The 17,947-nt window shown below is 64.8% G+C and overlaps 2 protein-coding genes across 12 annotated transcripts; both read left to right on the top strand.

The window, feature by feature from the left end:
- The first annotated feature begins 89 nt into the window (after positions 1-89).
- SLC39A7 (solute carrier family 39 member 7) lies at positions 90-6,206 on the top strand. 10 transcript variants are annotated; one of them, XM_039519085.1, is made up of 9 exons: positions 91-592; positions 1,825-1,951; positions 2,051-2,467; positions 2,570-2,738; positions 2,977-3,060; positions 3,411-3,563; positions 4,529-4,663; positions 4,824-5,020; positions 5,872-6,206. In XM_039519085.1, the coding sequence occupies exons 2-9, from the start codon at positions 1,838-1,840 to the stop codon at positions 6,121-6,123; spliced, it is 1,521 nt and encodes a 506-aa protein (XP_039375019.1). In that variant the 5' UTR covers positions 91-592; positions 1,825-1,837; the 3' UTR covers positions 6,124-6,206. The 10 variants fall into 10 exon arrangements, with proteins under 10 accessions (XP_039375024.1, XP_039375019.1, XP_039375016.1 ...); XM_039519082.1 differs by having other exon boundaries at positions 1,825-2,068; positions 2,099-2,467; XM_039519083.1 differs by having other exon boundaries at positions 1,825-2,170; positions 2,225-2,467.
- A 2,124-nt stretch (positions 6,207-8,330) lies between these two features.
- HSD17B8 (hydroxysteroid 17-beta dehydrogenase 8) lies at positions 8,331-14,281 on the top strand. Of its 2 annotated transcripts, XM_039519094.1 has the most exons (9): positions 8,331-8,396; positions 9,582-9,784; positions 10,793-10,909; positions 10,989-11,084; positions 11,787-11,872; positions 12,394-12,478; positions 13,070-13,112; positions 13,329-13,403; positions 14,090-14,281. In XM_039519094.1, the coding sequence occupies exons 1-9, from the start codon at positions 8,351-8,353 to the stop codon at positions 14,104-14,106; spliced, it is 768 nt and encodes a 255-aa protein (XP_039375028.1). In that variant the 5' UTR covers positions 8,331-8,350; the 3' UTR covers positions 14,107-14,281. The 2 variants fall into 2 exon arrangements, with proteins under 2 accessions (XP_039375028.1, XP_039375029.1); XM_039519095.1 differs by lacking the exon at positions 10,989-11,084.
- Positions 14,282-17,947: the final 3,666 nt, after the last annotated feature.

Genomic DNA, 17,947 nt, shown 5'->3' with positions numbered 1-17,947 from the left:
CACCGCGCGAGGGCTCGTTCAGCCCATAATGCACCGTGGCCGAGCCTATAAAGGAGCCCACAATGCACCATTGACCATCCACGAGAACCCGCCCCCTCCGCCTTCCCGGCATGCAATGCTGTAAACCATAGAGACGGGATTTATTCCAAACAGTCACTGTGACGGCTCTATCTCGTGGACCCGGCTTTGCTCCACGCCACTTACACTAGAGATGGGAGAACATCCCAAACTGTCCGTTTTGGTTGCTCCTAGACCGGCGGGGAGGTGAAAGCGCTCCGCCCCGCACAAAGATGGCGACCGCTAGTCAGGCTTCACCCCGCCCCGCACAAAGATGGCGCCCCCATGGTAATGGTCCGGCTAAGTCTCGCCACAGTCACCATCTTTGTGAGGGGCACACGGACGGCCTACTGCGGCCTCCATCTTTAAGAGGGGCGATATTAGGGTCTATGGTGGCCGCCATCCTTGTGAAGGGCACGGCCTGCTCGCGGGGGAGGGGTGGACGGGTCTGGGGATTGTTCCCGCGAGATTTTGGAGGGGGAGGAGCCTCGCTGCCACGTCGGGTCTGAGCCGGAGCTAACGGATCCCAGTGACGGTGAGACCCCCCGGGGCATAGAGCGGGGGGAGGGGGCTAGAGGGGCCGGGTGGATCTGGGAGGACGAGGGGCCCGTGGCCATAGAGAGGAAGGGGTTGGGGGCTAGAGCGCCCCTTGGGTTGGGGGCTCGGGGGGCCCCGGGGTCACAGAGACAAGCCCAGGCTGGGGGGGCTGGACATGGCGGGGGGGGGGGATAGAAGGGCCTGGGGGGCTGCGTGGCAGGTAGAGGGGGCCACGTGGAGGTATAATGGCCATAGAGATGCTAGGCAAGAGGGGCCAGAAGGGCCGCACCAACCCTAGAGCCTGTGGGAAGCCCCGGGCTATAAACACGTGGGGGGCAGAAGGAGCCACCGTGTGATGCTAGCCCTGGGCACACAGCGTAGGCAGGGCCATGGCGCTGGGAAGGAGGGCACTGCGGGGTCATAGAGGTGGCAAAGAGAGCGTAGAGGGGACAGGGAAGGGCGTCTAGAGCCCTGGTCCTTAACCAGGGGTTCACTCCCATGGGGGGTGCGCGGGGTCTTCCAGGGGGTACATCACCTCAGCTCGAGTCTTGCCTAGTTTTACAACAGGCTGCATGAAAAGCACCAGCCAAGCCAGTGCAGACTAAAATGTCACACGGCTGAGGAGAAAGCCAGCCATGGTTCAGTAACCGTAGGCTGTGACGCCTGTAGTGTTATGTCTGGTTTTATAAGCAGGTAGTTTTTAAGTGAGGTGAAACTTGGGGTAGGCAAGACAAATCAGCCCCCCGAAAGGGGTGCAGTCGTCTGGAAAGGCTGAGGGTGTAGAGCGTGTACTATGTGAGTCATAGTGATTGTGAGAAGGATCTTGCAGGGGTTCTTCGAGAGCAGCGTTTCTCACTTTTTCTGATACCAGGGACCGGCTTGCTGCCTTCCAACCTGTGTCAGGGAGATCTCTGAGATGGCGCCGGTCCCCAGACCGGTCGTTGAGAAATGCTGTTCTAGACCCTCCTCTTGTGATCCCCGTGACCCAGCAGTGCCGCTTCTAGACGCTTCTCTCCATCACTATGGCCCTGCAATGTTAGATCTGTTCTGGTTAGTTATGGTCAGGCAGTGCAGGCTCTAGACTCTGCTGCACCGCTATGATTTTACACTGGCCTCTCTAGAATTTCTTCCACATTTCTGTGGCTCCTCTACCTCTGCTGGAGGGAACGGGGACTAGAGGGGATATGTGAGTGTCACGGGGAAGGTCATGCTCACACTCCTGCTTTCTAGCCGTGACAGCAGGATGGCGCTGCCTGGACGGACGCAGGGCAGAGCGGGACTCTATGGCCCAGTCGCCGCCATGATGGTCTGTGCAGCGCTGATACAGATTACTTCTTCGCACGAGGATCTGCACCACGGGCATTTGCACGAGGATCTGCACCACGGGCACAGCCACGCTGAGGATCTGTACCACGGGCACAGCCACAAGGATCTGCACCATGGGCACAGCCATGCTGGGCACAGCCACGCTGAGGATCTGCACCACGGGCACAGCCACGCTGAGGATCTGCACCACGGGCACAGCAATGCTGAGGATTTGCACCACGGGCACAGCCACGCTGGGCACAGCCACGAGGATCTGCACCACGGGCACAGCCACGAGGATCTGCACCACGGGCACAGCCACGAGGATCTGTACCACGGGCACAGCCACAAGGATCTGCACCATGGGCACAGCCATGCTCACCACAGCCACTCGCACGGAGACTTCCATGGCCATGGGCATTCGCACAAGGACTTCCATGGCCCCAGCGAGGCCGACTTTAGCCACCAGCCCAAGGAGGTCCATGTTCCGCACTCGGCTGAGGGCTCCCCGAGCCACCAGCAGTTGCCTGGGAAGGAGAGGCAGGACTTGGTCACGCTATGGACACACGTGAGTTCCTGTGTCGAACGTGGAGGTGCTGCCTTGCACGTGCTTGCACCGGCGTAACCCCCTGACAGTCTCTCTCCTCCCCCCTCCCCGCAACCTCTGCAGGCCATCGGAGCCACCTTGCTGATCAGCGCCGCCCCCTACTTCATCCTCTTCCTCATCCCCGTGGAGTCAAACACTTCCCAGCACCAGGCCCTGCTCAGGCTGCTGCTCAGCTTTGCCTCGGGGGGACTCCTGGGGGACGCCTTCCTGCACCTCATCCCCCATGCTTTGGGTGAGCAGCACACAGATGGAATGGGACATGGGGCCTCTCCCCTCTCAGGGTCCCAGCTCCAATCCGGCCTGGGGCAGGAGGACTGGTTGGCTCAGGGGCGGGGAATGGGATACAGGGCGTTCCTCTCTGGGAGGTGCCTGGGGTGCGGCCGATCTGGCTCAGGGGGCAGGGAATGGGCCCTGGGGTCTCTTCCCTCTTGGGGGTCTGGTCACTCATCTCTGCCCCTTTCCCTCCCCAGTGCCCCATTCCCACCACATGGAGGGCAGCCATGCCCATTCTCACTCCCCCACGGTGTCGGCTGGCCATGGTCACTCCCACCAAGGTGAGGCCGGGGGCAGTGGGTGGGGGAGGGAAGGCCGGACAGACCAGGGAAAGGGGGCTGTGGTTGGAGGTTTGTGTGGGGCAGCGTGAAGGGGGGCCCGGAAGGGCTAGGGTTTCTGCAGAGAGCTGGAGTGGCTCATGTCTGTGGCTGGGACAGGGGATGGGGGTAATGGCTATAGGGGAGGGCAGGTTAGTGGGTTGGCACTCTTTCCACACACACACACCCAGGGCAGCATCCCAGGCAAGTGACGGCAGTGGGGCTCTGGTCCTGGGAGGGGGCTGTACCGTGGTGGGGGAAGGGGGGCTGACAGTCTCTTTCCCAGCCTGCCCTACGTCATCTCTGCCCCCTAGGGCAGGATCACCAGCGGATGATGGCTGTGGGGCTCTGGGTGCTGGCTGGCATTGTAGCCTTCCTGGTGGTGGAGAAGTTTGTGAGACACGTGAAAGGGGGACATGGCCATGGGCACAGCCACGGCGGGCACAGCCACGGCGGGCACAGCCATGGTACGTACCACAATGGAAACCCCCCCCAATGGTTCCCCCAGCCATGGGCACAGCCGGACACCACCCCCTGCATGTCCCACCCACCCCCCATGGATCTCCCAGCCTTGGGCACAGCCATGGTACGTACCACAATGGAAACCCCCCCCCCCAATGGTTCCCCCAGCCATGGGCACAGCCGGACACCACCCCCTGCATGTCCCACCCGCCCCCCACGGATCTCCCAGCCTTGGGCACAGCCATGGTACGTACCATCCTGGATCCCTTCCCCCCCATGTCCCCCCAGATCCCCTCCCCACAACCCAACCCTCCCCCCAGATCCCCTTCCCACGGGCAGAGCCACGGTGGCACAGCCACGGTACGTACCAGCTGGAACACCCTCCCCCATCTCCAGCACCCCTGGCTTGTACACGTTGTTAGAACCCCGGGTCCAGCCATGGGAACGGTGGAGGGCTGGAAAACCTGGAGTCCAGGAGCGCCGTCTGTTTCACTGACCCCGGAGAAGGCGAAGGGGTGACGTGATCCCCGTCTCCGTCCTGCCGGGCTCCCCGGTCTAGCCCAGGAAGCTCTAACGCCATCCACCGGCTGGGGAATGAACCAGTGGAACCATTTCCCAAGATCCTGGCAGATTCTCCAGCCCAGCCGTATTTAACCCACGGTTGGCTGGTTCTCTCCGAGATCTGCTCTGGGGTTATCATGGGGCAGGTTGCTGGCCTGTGCTGTACAGGGGTTCAGACCGGTCCCTCCTGGCCTCGGAATCCATGGATTGGAGTGGGCTTGGGAAGTGGGGGGCCCTGACGGGTCTGCAGGTGACTCTGGGGATCAGTGGGAGGGGTGCTGGTGGGTCCTGGACCCACACGGTAGCGAGAGTCCCCCGCCTCTCCCTGCACTGTCCCTGGGCAGGCTCCAGGGAGAGGGACTAGGGCAGTCTGCCCTGACCCCCCAACTACCCCCTGGTCCACCCACAGCTCCCAAGGCGAAGAGCAGCTCTGGCGAGGAGGACAACGGGCCCCAGGAGAGGAAGGCCAGCAAGGCGCGTGCCCCTGACAAGGCAGCCCCCAAGAAGAGGGGCCAGGAGTCAGAGGAACAGACTCAGGAGTCCAGTAAGTCGTGGGGGGGGGGGGTGCTGGAGGGAGGGAGCTGGGTCCGTGGGGGGCACCATGGCACAGAGAGCATCTGGGGAAGGATAAGGGGGGTGCGGCGGAGAGGGTTTGAGGGGGCTGTGATCAGGTTGGGGGGTTTCAACTCCTGTCTCCTCCCCAGCAATGAAGGTCTCTGGGTACCTGAACCTGGCGGCCGACCTGACGCACAACTTCACGGACGGGCTGGCGATCGGGGCGTCGTTCCTGGCAGGGGCTGGGGTGGGGGCTGTGACCACCCTCACTGTGCTGCTGCACGAGGTGCCCCACGAAGTGGGCGACTTCGCCATTCTCGTCCAGTCGGGCTGCAGCAAGCGCAAGGTACAGCCCCCGCCTTGGGATCCCTGCTGCCCCTGCCCCCTTGGTAACCCTGCCTGGACCCCGCCTGGGACCCCTGCTGACCCTGCCCCTTGGTAACCCTGCCCCGGACCCCCGCCCTGGGACCCCTGCTGACCCCTTGGTAACCCTGCCCGGACCCCCGCCCTGGGACCCCTGCTGACCCCTTGGTAACCCTACCTGCCCGGACCCCCGCCCTGGGACCCCTGCTGACCCCTTGGTAACCCTGCCCCGGACCCCCGCCCTGGGACCCCTGCTGACCCCTTGCTAACCCTGCCCCGGACCCCCGCCTGGGACCCCTGCTGCCCCCTTGGTAACCCTGCCCCGGACCCCCACGCCCTGGGACCCCTGCTGACCCCTTGGTAACCCTGCCCCGGACCCCGCCCTGGACCCCTGCTGCTTCCTGCTCCTGCCCTGGGACCCCTGCTGACCCTGCCCCCTTGGTAACCCCGCCCTGGACCCCTGCTGCGGCCTGCTCCTGCCCTGGGATCCCTGCTGACCCCGCCTCCTTGCTAACCCTGCCCCGGACCCCTGCTGGTGCCTGCCCCCAACCTGGGATCCCTGCTGACCCCACCCCTTGCTAACCCCGCCCTGGACCCCTGCTGCGGCCTGCTCCTGCCCTGGGATCCCTGCTTACCCCGCCTCCTTGCTAACCCTGCCCCGGACCCCTGCTGCTGCCTGCCCCCACCCCTGTATTCCCTACTCACCCCTGCCCTGGGACTCCTGCTAAGGCCTGACCCCGCCTCCCTGTATTCTCCTGCTGACCCTGCCCCAAACCCCCACCAAACCCCATAGCCCTCCACTGACACCCCCCGGTCCCTCTCTCTCCCCCGCAGGCCATGAAGCTGCAGCTGCTGACGGCGCTGGGCGCCCTGGCAGGCACGGCTTGCTCACTGCTGGCCGAGGGCATCGGGGAGGCGGCCACGGCCTGGATCCTGCCCTTCACGGCGGGCGGGTTCATCTACGTGGGCACCGTGTCAGTGATCCCGGAGCTGCTGCGGGATGCGGCGCCCCTGCAGTCCCTGCTGGAGGTGCTGGGGCTGGTCTGCGGCGTCGCCATGATGGTGCTCATCGCGCACTACGAGTAGCCGGCCCCAGCAGGGGGCGCCTGGGGGGCGGTGGTGCGTGGACCCAGGCATCTGGGATGGGACTCCCTGTGGACTCCACGGGCGGGGGGGTGTGGTACGCCCTGGCATCCGGGACACAGGGGGGAGGGGAGCAGGGACCAGTTCTGCGTGGACCCAGGTGTCCAGGATTGGGGGTGCTATGTGGGCTGTGGGGGGGAGGGAGGCCTCATGAATCCTGGTGACCAGGGTGGGGGATGTGCCCCCTCATCCCAGATGCCTGGGTCCACCCAGAACTTCCCCCTGGGGCAGGGCTGCTGTGTGAGCCCTGGGGGTATCTGGGGGGCAGGGAGGATGCAGTGCGTGCCGTGGGGAGAGGGTGGCACGGACACTGGTGTCCAGGTGCTGACACCCTCACTCTGGGATTGGGTGGTGGGGAGGACCCCAGTAGTGGGGCTGGTGCAGTACAGGCTCTGGGGCTGGGTTAGACCTCAGGGTGGGCACCATATAGACTGCGGGGGGGTGAGGTGCCCTGTAGACACGGGCACCTCTGCTGGGGGAAGGGGGGCAGCCGCACAGCCCCCGTAGCCAGGGACAGAGGATGGCCCAGACACCGGCATGGGGGGAATCTCATTGGCCTTGGCATCCGGGGGCATCATCCGACTTCCAGCTGAACAGGGGGCAGGGGGGTGCGAACCTGGGGCGGGGGAGATAATGTGATGCTGCTTGATTTGTTTTCTGGGAGGGTCTAAATCCAAGTCCCTCCCCGGCCCTGTGTGTCCCCTAGGGGTGAGATGGGGGGCAGCAGGGCCGCCCCTTCCTTTGGAAGGGGGAGCTTATGGAAGTGAATCCTCTGGGCCACATCATGGGTTGGTTTGGAGAAGATGGGGAGAAAAGCCCCTGCCCTCTGGACCACGTGGGGGGCTACAGGGGGGGTTACCCAGAATCCTTTGCTTCTTGGACCAGATTTTATTGGGGCAGATTACTCAGAATTCTCCCCCACAACCCACCCTGTGTGACCCCCAAACCAGAGCAGCGAGCCAGGCTAGTTCCATATGGGGTGGCTGCCCTGACCCCCCCACCACACTGGGGACCAAAGGGGCATTGAGTGGGGCTAATCAAGACACTGCTAGGCGACAGTTCCCCGACAGACGTTATTTTGGAGGGGACGGGGGGTGATTCTGGAGTGCGGGGGCTTTGGTGATGGAGGGGACAAGCAGACCCAGTCATCTGTGGCTGCGGGGGGAGGGGGGGGGGATTGGCATGCGGACCCAGGCATCCCAACCTGGGGGAATTAGCATGAACTGCGGGATCCAGGGGTGCCATGTGGACCCAGGCATCCAGAGCTGGAAGGCGAATCACAAGCACCCAGCTCGATGGTGTCCCTATTGAATGGTGTGTCCTGGGGGAGGGGCTGTTAATTGGGGGTGACTTTGGAGCCTGGTGGTTGCGGGGTCAATTACTCCCGGGGGGGGCAGGAAAGGTTTTATAAGGGGGGGGTATATTTTTGTAGATGATTTTGCTTTTGTATGGGTGGGCTGGGGATCGGGGGCCAGGAGGGGGCGGGGTGGGGCCCTGCAGGACTACTTTGTGGATGATTGTAGCGAAAATTGTGTCATTAATTAACGGATTAAACAATGATCTGAGATGCTGTTGGTGCAAAGTCTGTATGTACTGGAGGAGGGGGTGGTACCCCATGGACAGCAGGGGGCATGGAGTGACCCCCTCACTGCCTGCTTCATCAGCATCTGGTCCTGGCTCCTAACCCCCGAGCAGGGCGAGAACCCAGGAGTCCTGGCTCCCAATCCTCCCCCCACCCCTGTGGGGGGAGAGAACCCAGGAGTCCTGGCTCCCAGCCCCTCCTGCTCTAACTCACCAGCCCCCACTCCCCTCCCAGAACGGGCAGAGAACCCAGGAGTCCTGGCTCCCAGCGTGCATCCCCCTTCTCCCCCCCCCCAGCTGAGGAGAGAACCCAGGAGTCCTGGCTCCCAATCCTCCCCCCACCCCTGTGCGGGGAGAGAACCCAGGAGTCCTGGCTCCCAGCCCCCACTCCCCTCCCAGAGCGGGCAGAGAACCCAGGAGTCCTGGCTCCCAGCGTGCGTCCCCCCCCCCAGCTGAGGAGAGAACCCAGGAGTCCTGGCCCAGCTCCCGCACTCTGGGCCGGGAGGACTCTGACCATAGAGTTCCCGCCTAGCGCTGCCGTCCCTGGGGCCCGTCCCCGCCCCCGCTCTATGGTCCCCGCGCCGCTGTCATGGCGGCCCCGCTGCGGCTCCGCGCCACGCTGGCCCTGGTGACAGGTGCCCCCAGCAGGGGGCGCTCGGGGGCGGAGCTACGCGGGGGGCTGAGGCGGGGTCCGCGGGGGCTGGGGCACGTTCCTGGGGGCATTTGGGGTCCCTGTGTAGGGAGGGGCTGGGGACTTTGAGGGCGCCCAGAGGCTGGGGAGGGTCGGGGGTTCTGGGCCCCCCACCCCGTCTCTGACCCTGGTTCCCCCCATGGCAGGGGGGGGGGCAGCGGGATTGGTATAGGTATCTGCAGGGGGGTGTTTCTGGGGGTCCCTAGCGGGGTTCTGGGCCCCCCACCCCGTCTCTGACCCTGGTTCCCCCATGGCAGGCGGGGGGAGGGGGCCAGCAGGATTGGTATAGGTATCTGCAGGGGGGTGTTTATGGGGGTCCCTAGCGGGGTTCTGGGCCCCCCACCCCGTCTCTGACCCTGGTTCCCCCATGGCAGGCGGGGGAGGGAGCGGGATTGGTATAGGTATCTGCAGGGGGTGTTTCTGGGGGTCCCTAGCGGGGTTCTGGGCCCCTCACCCCATCTCTGACCCTGGTTCCCCCATGGCAGGCAGGAGGGGCAGCGGGATTGGGTTAGGTATCTGCAGGGGGTGTTTCTGGGGTCCCTAGCGGGTTCTGGGCCCCCTGTCTCTGACCCTGGTTCCCCATGGCAGGGGGCGCAGCGGGATTGGTATAGGTATCTGCAGGGGGTGTTTCTGGGGGTCCCTAGCGGGGTTCTGGGCCCCCCAGCACATCTCTGACCCTGGTTCCCCCCATGGCAGGCGGGGGCAGCGGGATTGGTATAGGTATCTGCAGGGGGTGTTTCTGGGGGTCCCTAGCGGGGTTCTGGGCCCCCCACCCCGTCTCTGACCCTGGTTCCCCCCATGGCAGGCGGGGGGGGCAGCGGGATTGGTATAGGTATCTGCAGGGGGTGTTTCTGGGGGTCCCTAGCGGGGTTCTGGGCCCCCCAGCACATCTCTGACCCTGGCTCCCCCCATGGCAGGCGGGGGCAGCGGGATTGGTGTAGGTGTCGGCAGGGGTGTTTCTGGGGTCCCTAGCGGGTTCAGGCCCCACCCCATCTCTGACCCTGGTTCCCCCATGGCAGGCGGGGGGGGGCAGCGGGATTGGTATAGGTATCTGCAGGGGGGTGTTTCTGGGGGTCCCTAGCGGGGTTCTGGGCCCCCCCATCTCTGACCCTGGCTCCCCCCATGGCAGGCGGGGGCAGCGGGATTGGCCGCGCTGTCTGTGCCCGGCTGGCCGAGGAGGGGGCGCAGGTGGCCGTGGCTGACCAGAATGAAGCGGGGGCTGCGGAGACAGTACGGGGGCTGCCACGTGGGGAGTCCGGCCAGGAGCACGAGGCGTTTGGGGTGGACGTCAGCTCAGCCCAGAGCGTGGGGGAGCTCATGGCTCGGATCCAGGTAACGGGGATGGAGAAAACCCAGGAGTCCGGGCTCCCCTCACTGTAACCAATGGATTCCTCTCCCCTCCAGAGAACCCAGGAGTCCTGGCTCCCGTCCCACCACTCTAACCACAAGGCCCCACTGCCCTCCCTGAGACCCCAGATATCCTGACACCCCCCTCACACACATACACTCACCGCTAGGCCCCACTGGCCTCTGGGAGAACCCAGGCCCCCTGACCTCTTTCCCGCCACCCCACTGTAAGCACAAGCCCCCACTGGCCTCTGGGAGAACCCAGGCCCCCTGACCCCTTCCCCCCCCCCACTCTAAGCACAAGCCCCACTGGGAGAACCCAGGCCCCTGACCCCCACTCTAAACACAAGCCCCCACTGGCCTCCGGGAGAACCCAGGCCCCCTGACCCCTTCCCCCCCCACACTCTAAACACAAGCCCCACTGGGAGAACCCAGGCCCCTGACCCCTTCCTCTAAGCACAAGCCCCCACTGGGAGAACCGAGGCCCCTGACCCCACTCTGCACAAGCCCCACTGGGAGAACCCAGCCCCTGACCGCCTCCCCGCCACCCCACTCTAAGCACAAGCCCCCACTGGCCTCTGGGAGAACCCAGGCCCCCTGACCCCTTCCCCGCCACCCCACTCTAAACACAAGCCCCCACTGGCCTCCGGGAGAACCCAGGCCCCTGACCCCCCACTCTAAACACAAGCCCCACTGGCCTCTGGGAGAACCCAGGCCCCTGACCCCTTCCCCACACTCTAAACACAAGCCCCACTGGGAGAACCCAGGCCCCTGACCCCCCCACTCTAAGCACAAGCCCCACTGGGAGAACCGAGGCCCCTGACCCCCACTCTGAGCCCAAGCCCCCACTGGGAGAACCCAGGCCCCTGACCCCCCACTGTAAGCACAAGCCCCCACTGGCCTCTGGGAGAACCGAGGCCCCCTTCCCCCCCCACTCTAAGCACAAGCCCCCACTGGGAGAACCCAGGCCCCCTGACACCCTGCTGTCCCCAGGCCCGGTTCTCCGCCCTGCCCCGGGTCTGCGTGAGCTGCGCCGGGATCACCATGGACGAGTTCCTGCTCAAGCAGACAGAGGCTGCGTTCGACAAGGTGCTTCAAGTCAACCTCAAGGTACATGGTTTCTGGATGGGGGCAGGGCAGAACCCCCCCAGCTGGGACCCCCCGGCTAACTTGGCCCCCCTCTCCCCAGGGAACCTTCCTGGTCACCCAGGCTGTGGCGCGGGGGCTGGTGGAGAGTGGAGCCCCAGGGGGGTCCATCATCAACATGGGTAGCATCGTGGGCAAGGTGAGAGCTGCGAGCTTCCTCAGGGCAGTGACCTGGGGGGATAATAGGGGCTGGGAGTTTCCCTGGAGCAGTGCCCTGGGGAGATAATAGGGGCTGTCAGCTTCCCCGGAGCAGTGCCCTGGGGGGATAGTGGGGGTTGTGAGCTTCCCTGGAGAAGTGCCCTGGGGGGGATGGGGGCTGCGAGCTTCCCTGGAGCAGTGCCCTGGGGGGATAATAGGGGCTGTGAGCTTCCCTGGAGCAGTGCCCTGGGGAGATAATAGGGGCTGTGAGCTTCCCTGGAGCAGTGCCCTGGGGGGATAGTGGGGGTTGTGAGCTTCCCTGGAGCAGTGCCCTGGGGGGATGATAAGGGCTGTCAGCTTCCCTGGAGAAGTGCCCTGGGGGGGATGGGGGCTGCGAGCTTCACTGGAGCAGTGCCCTGGGGAGATAATAGGGGCTGTGAGCTTCCCTGGAGCAGTGCCCTGGGGAGATAATAGGGGCTGTGAGCTTCCCTGGAGCAGTGCCCTGGGGAGATAATAGGGGCTGTGAGCTTCCCTGGAGCAGTGCCCTGGGGAGATAATAGGGGCTGTGAGCTTCCCTGGAGCAGTGCCCTGGGGAGATAATAGGGGCTGTGAGCTTCCCTGGAGCAGTGCCCTGGGGAGATAAAAGGGGCTGTGAGCTTCCCTGGAGCAGTGCCCTGTACTCCCATGTCCCTCTCCCTGACAGGTGGGGAACCTGGGGCAGGTGAGCTATGCAGCGTCCAAGGCTGGTGTGGAGGGGCTGACCAAGACCGCTGCCAAAGAGCTGGCCAGGTGGGGCTGGGCACTCCACATGGCAGGGGGGCAGCCTGGGGTGGGGACTGCAGGGCAGCAAGGGGGCAGGCTGAAGGGAGGAGGGTGGACTGCAGGGCGGCAAGGGGGCAGGCTGAAGGAAGGAGGGTGGGGCAGGAGGGGACTGCAGGGCAGCAAGGGAGCAGGCTGAAGGGAGGAGGGTGGGGCAGGCTGGGGGGACTGCAGGGAAGCAAGGGGGCAGGCTGGGGGAGGAGGGTGGGGCAGGCTGGGAAGGCTGGGGGCACAGGCTGGGGGGTGCAGCTGGGGGGCAGGCTGAGGAGGCCTGGGAAATGTGGGGCAAATCATGGGTAGGGTGGCAGGGTGTGGGGCAGGGGGATGATGTGGGGGGCTATGCTGGGAAGATGGGGGGCTGGGGCTTAGGCTGGGGTGGAGGTTTGGGGGGCATAGTTGGGGGCAGCTGGCTGTTGGGGGGAAGCAGGCCAGGGGAAGCTGTGGTGACCAGGCAGGGGGGCCGCTCTCTCCCCCATGGCCCCCCCCCGCAGGTTTGGGATCCGTTGTAACGTGGTGCTTCCCGGGTTCATCGCCACCCCCATGACGGACAAGGTGCCTCCCAAAGTGCTGCAGAAGGTAACACCAGAGGGGCTGGGCCCCATAACTCCCCGCCCCCTCCCGTCAGAGAACCTGCCCCGTATTACCCTCAGCCCCACAGCCCCCTCTGCCACGTATCCACCTCCCCCTGGGCCTCACAACCCCTCTCTGCCCCATAGTCCCCTCAGCCCCCTAGTCCCCCTCTACCCTGTTATCCACACGCCCAGCCCACCTTTCCCTCCGAATCCCCCATCACCGTGGCCCCCCAGGCCCCTCTGTCCCATACCTCCCCCCGTGCCCTTCTGCCCCTGAGCCCGACAATCCTGCCCAGTACCCCCCATTGCTCCACAGCCTAGGGGATGGGGGATACTGGGGCTGTGAGCTTCCTCAGAGCAGTGCCCTGGACGGAGCTCTCTGGGGCTATGAGCTTCCTCGAAGTGGTGCATGGGGAGGGGGGGGGCACTATCTTCCCTGAGGCACCCAGCCCATAACCCCTTATTACCCCCCCCTGCAACTCCTCTCCTGCCCCTGCAGGTCTGTGCCCTGCCCCTGGTTCCCCCCTTTCCCCTGGGGTGCAGGGGGGCTCCATGCTCACCAGTCATCTCTGACCCCTCCCCTCCCGCTGTTCAGTTTGCAGGGATGGTGCCATTGGGACGACTCGGGGACCCCAAAGGTGAGACCCCCTGTGCAGGGGGGGCTGGATCTGCTGGGCGTGGGGAGGAGGGGTGTGGGGCCCAGTTCTGGGGGTGCATGTATAGATTGGGGTACTTGGGGTGTCGGGTGTGTGCACACTGATTTGGGGTGTAGCACAGAAGGCTTCCCATTAGGGAAGGGGATGTGGCCCCCACACGTGCGGCTGTTACTGACCCGCCCCCCCTTCCACCCCCAGAGGTTGCTGACGTCTGCGTCTTCCTGGCCTCAGAGGAGAGTCGCTACATAACAGGGGCCAGTGTGGAGGTGACAGGTATGGGTTGGGGCAGGAGCCAGGACTCCTGGGTCCTATCCCAGCTCTGGGAGGGGAGTGGGACCGGTGGGTTAGATCAGGGGGGGCTGGGAGCCAGGACTCCTGGGTTCTCTCCCCGGCTCTGGGAGGGGAGTGGGGGCTGGTGAGTTAGAGGGAGGGGGGGGCTGGGAGCCAGAACTCCTGGGTTCTCTCCCCGGCTCTGGGAGGGGAGTGGGACCGGTGGGTTAGATCAGGGGGGGCTGGGAGCCAGGACTCCTGGGTTCTCTCCTGGCTCCGGGAGGTGAGTGGGGGCTGGTGGTTAGAGCAGGGAGGCTGGAGCCAGGACTCCTGTCTCCCGGCTCTGGGAGGAGTGGGGTGGTGGGTCAGAGCAGGGGGGCTGGGAGCCAGGACTCCTGGGTTCTCTCCCCGGCTCTGGGAGGGGAGTGGGGGCTGGTGGGTCAGAGCAGGGGGGCTGGGAGCCAGGACTCCTGGGTTCTCTCCCCGGCTATGGGAGAAGAGTGGGGGCTAGTGAGGTAGAGACCACCCAGGAGGGCGGGAGGATGGGGTGAGAGACAGAGATGAGGGGAGGGGCAGGGATATGAGGTGCTTGGGAGTAGGGGCAGGGGTGGGGGGAAAGCGGGAGGAACAGAGAGACCAGGGAGTGGGGGGAGACAGCTGGGGGCTCCCTCATTCTCTCTCTGTTGCAGGGGGTCTCTTTCTCTGATGGATCTGCCCCCGGCCTCTGGACACACGCCCACCGCTGGGGGAAGCAGCGGTTGCCAAGTGCCTCTGTGAGCTGCCCCCGGGAAGCCCCCGGCCCTGCAGGATCTGGGGAGCGGAGCTGAGTTGGAGGGGTCCGGGCAGCGTATTAAAATAAAACACTGATTGTACCAGCCTGATTCCGTCTCCCACTGATTTCTTCCCTGATGCTCCCGGACTCCTGGGTTCTATCCCTGGCTCTGGGAAAGGAGGCGGGGTCTAGTGGGTTAGAGCAGGCAGGGGCGCAGCGTGTGGGGCTGCATTAATGAGTGTTTGCAGCCGCGGGGGTGGGGGGAGCCTGAGGCTGGGGAAAAGGAGGGACTGGGACAGTGGGGGGCAGGGATTTGGGGCCTGGGGGTATAAGAGCTGGGGGGAGGGGAGGAGTGGGGATATTGGGGAGGGGGCTGTAGGATTAGAGTACTATGGGGAGGTGGAGGCAGAGAGTAGGGGGCTGTGGGGAGGGGAAGAGTTTTGTGGGAAAAGTGGATTAAGGGGTTGTGGGGAGGAGGGCAGGGATTGGGGGCTGGCTGTGGGAGGGGAGGTGGAGCAGGTGGATTGGGGGCTGGCTGTGGGGAGGGGAGGAGGGGATTGGGGAGGTGGAGCAGGGGATTGGGGGCTGACTGTGGGGAGGGGAGGTGGAGCAGGGGATTGGGGGGCTGGCTGGGAGGGGAGGGGCTGTGGGGAGGTGGAGCAGGGGGATTGGGGGGCTGGCTGTGGGGAGGGGGCTGTGGGGAGGTGGAGCAGGTGGATTGGGGGGCTGGCTGTGGGAGGGGAGGGCTGTGGGGAGGAGGGGCAGGGGATTGGGGGCTGGCTGTGGGGAGGAGGGAGGGGCAGGGGGATTAGGGAGCTGGCTGTGGGGAGGGGAGGGGGCTCTGCCCGTCCCACACGCTTCCCTCCTGTTTGAAGCCGCCGCCCCCTTGTCCCGGCGGGGCGGGCGGTGGGGGGGGGTCGCTGGGGGGCGACGCCTCCTATTCATGGCCCCATCTCTCAGGGCAACGGCCGGGGGCGGGGGAGCGGCGCACAAAGGGGGCAGAGGGGAGGGAGGGACCCTCGTGTGTCAGAGCCAGTGTGTGGGGGGGGCCTTGGGGGTCTGAGCCCTTCTCCCTTCTCCCCCCGTCTGAGCCCTAATCTGGGGGGCTGAACCCCTGGCCCTGCCCCCCAAGTGAGCCGGGGGTCTTTGCCCCTCTGGGGGGTCTGAGCCCCTGGCCCTGCCCCCCAAGTGAGCTGGGAGCTGGGGGTCTCTGCCCCTCTGGGGGGGTCTCAGCCACAAGCCCTGCCCCACAAGTGAGCTGGGAGCTGGGGGTCTCTGCCCCTCTGGGGGGCTGAACCCCTGGCCCTGCCCCCCAAGTGAGCTGGGAGCTGGGGGTCTCTGCCCCTCTGGGGGGGTCTCAGCCACAAGCCCTGCCCCCCAAGTGAGCTGGGAGCTGAGGGTGCCCTCTGGGGGGCTGAACCCCTGGCCCTGCCCCCCAAGTGAGCTGGGAGCTGGGGGTCTCTGCCCCTCTGGGGGGGTCTCAGCCACAAGCCCTGCCCCCCAAGTGAGCTGGACCTGGGGGTCTCTACCCCTCTGGGGGGGTCTGAGCCCCTCGCCCTGCCCCCCAAGTGAGCCGGGGGTCTCTGCCCCTCTGGGGTGGTCCGAGCCCCCGCCCCACCGCCCTGGGTGGCTGCCGGGCCGGGGGGCGGCGGGGGACACACACCGCGCCCCATAGGGGAGGGGGCGGACCCATCCCCATTCAGGCAGCTTCCCCCGAGCCTATTCAGCCGGCCGGAGGGTCCCCCGCCCCTCCCCCTCCCGCCTATTGTGGCCCAGCTGCCCGGCCCCTCGGGGGGGTTGCGGGGGGGTCCGGCCGGAGCCTGCCCCAGCTCACACACCCGGGACGGAGCCGGCGCACAGAGAACAGGACGGGGTTCGGGGAGGGGTGGGGGGATCCGCCCGCCCCCCATGGGGAATGGGGGAGGGAGATGGGGGGCAGCACCCCCTCTTAGCTGCTATGGGAGGGGCCGGCGGGAGAAAGCCAGACACCCCATCTCATGGGGGGGGGGCTCGGCCGGAGCCCCCAGGGGAGAGGGAGCCGGTGGACAGGGACTGGGGGATTCAGACGGGGCAGGAATAGGCGACGGGATGGGAGCTGGGGGGGATTTGGGGCTGTGGGGGGAGGGGACTGGATTTGGGGCTGGGAGCGGGAATGGAGCTGCAGAAGTTTGTGGGGGGATTTGGGGGTGGGGGAGCAGGAATGGGGCTGGGACACAGGAGATGGGGGTGGTCGGGGCAGTGAGCAGGGAAGTGGGGGAAGGAATAGGGGGCTGGATTGGGAGGGATTTGGGGGGGCAGGAAGGGGAGCAGGAATTAACCTCTTTTCTCCCTCCCCATGAGGCGGAATTTAGGAAGGCGACAGGTGGAGTTTGCCCCCCCCAGCACACGCTGACCCCAATGGGGGGAACTGGTGTCAAACCTCCCCCCCCTCCAGCCCCCCCGCCCCTCCCGGCTGCCCTGGAACAGCCGGACAGCCAGGGACTTTCCAAAACCTTCTGCTTTGTATTTGATGGGGAGGCACCCCCAGCTCCTGGGGGCGGGAGTTGGGGGGCTGGGGGAGATCTGTCCAGCCGTCTCTCTCCACCTGTTTCTAGGTGGGAGTTGCTGCGGCGGGGGCGGGGAGGGCTGGTGAAGCTTGTGTTAACTTGTGGGCTTGTTAGCTCCGGTATGTTCTGGGTTGTGTCAGCCGAGGGGGGTGGGGTCCTGCGTGTTAACATACATGTCACACATGTGGCAGTCAGGGACTGGCTGGGTTAACATGTGGGAGGATGCATCTCCATGTGTGTATAGCAGACAGGCTGTTGGGTGTCCCATGTGTGTTAGAGTGTCTCTGTGTGGGGATGGCTGTATATTACACGTGCCAGCACATGTGTCCATGTGTATCAGGTACTGTGAGGGCTGGTGGGGGGGTCCCCATATGTCTGGGTGTGTGCTAGCGTGTGCATCAGCACATAGGATTTTGGGTGTCCTCTGTGTTATTGGGAGGGCTGCAAGGTGTCCCGTGTGTCTCATGTGGTAGCATGTGTACATGCCTGTGTTATTGTGTAGGAGTCAGGTCTCTGACACGCTGAGAGCTTTGCAGTGTCTGTGTCCATGCGTGCTGCGTGAGGGTTGTGATGTGCACTGCACGCTAGCGTGTAGGATTTACAGTGTCTCTGTGTTAGCATGTTGCGTGAGGGTATCCTGTGTATTACCATGTCTTGAGGTGTGTTAGTGTGTTCAGGCATGTGGGATGGAGGGGTTCTGCATGTTAGCGTGTCAGCTGTAAGGTGTCCTGGGTGCTAGCACGTGACATGCATTATCCAGGGGAATCCTCCATGGGACCTCTCAGCACTCAGACACACACACCCCAGTCCATGTCCCGTGTCTGGGTGCCAGGGATTGGGGTCCACAGGGTGAGTTCCCTGCCTTCCTTAAGTGTGTGTGTGTGTGTATGCACCTCCACATTTACTTTCATGTGTGTAGAGGATCATGTATGTGGGATCACATGTACTGACAGCACAGCTCACACTTGGGTGAAGCCACATGTAGATCACATGTGAAGCAGATGCCATGTTTAATGGTGCGCTCATGTGTGTTTTCAAGAACACATGAATTGATGTTTATTTCTGATCAGACAATGTTGGATGACAGTTATCTGTGAGTTCATGCATGTCTGCATTTGAGTTCTTGTGAAGTCACATTGACACTTGTGCAATTCCTTGTGCACTCATGTCAGATGCTGTGCTGCTTGTAAGCTTGGGTGTGTCAGAGGTCATGCGGCTTTGTATGGGAG

Source organism: Mauremys reevesii, unplaced genomic scaffold, assembly GCF_016161935.1.
Source record: "Mauremys reevesii isolate NIE-2019 unplaced genomic scaffold, ASM1616193v1 Contig82, whole genome shotgun sequence".
NCBI classification, from domain to species: domain Eukaryota; kingdom Metazoa; phylum Chordata; order Testudines; family Geoemydidae; genus Mauremys; species Mauremys reevesii.
Note: the sequence above shows the minus strand (reverse complement) of the source record. Positions and strands in the feature narration are given on the sequence as shown.

Coding starts and splice junctions, on each gene's coding strand:
- SLC39A7 (XM_039519080.1), top strand. CDS start 1,838: ATGGCGCTGCCTGGACGGACGCAGGGCAGAGCGGGACTCTATGGCCCA. Junction 2,468..2,569: donor TGGTCACGCTATGGACACAC/GTGAGTTCCTGT, acceptor CAACCTCTGCAG/GCCATCGGAGCCACCTTGCT. Junction 3,564..4,528: donor CCACGGCGGGCACAGCCATG/GTACGTACCACA, acceptor GTCCACCCACAG/CTCCCAAGGCGAAGAGCAGC.
- HSD17B8 (XM_039519094.1), top strand. CDS start 8,351: ATGGCGGCCCCGCTGCGGCTCCGCGCCACGCTGGCCCTGGTGACAG. Junction 9,785..10,792: donor AGCTCATGGCTCGGATCCAG/GTAACGGGGATG, acceptor TGCTGTCCCCAG/GCCCGGTTCTCCGCCCTGCC. Junction 13,113..13,328: donor ACGACTCGGGGACCCCAAAG/GTGAGACCCCCT, acceptor TTCCACCCCCAG/AGGTTGCTGACGTCTGCGTC.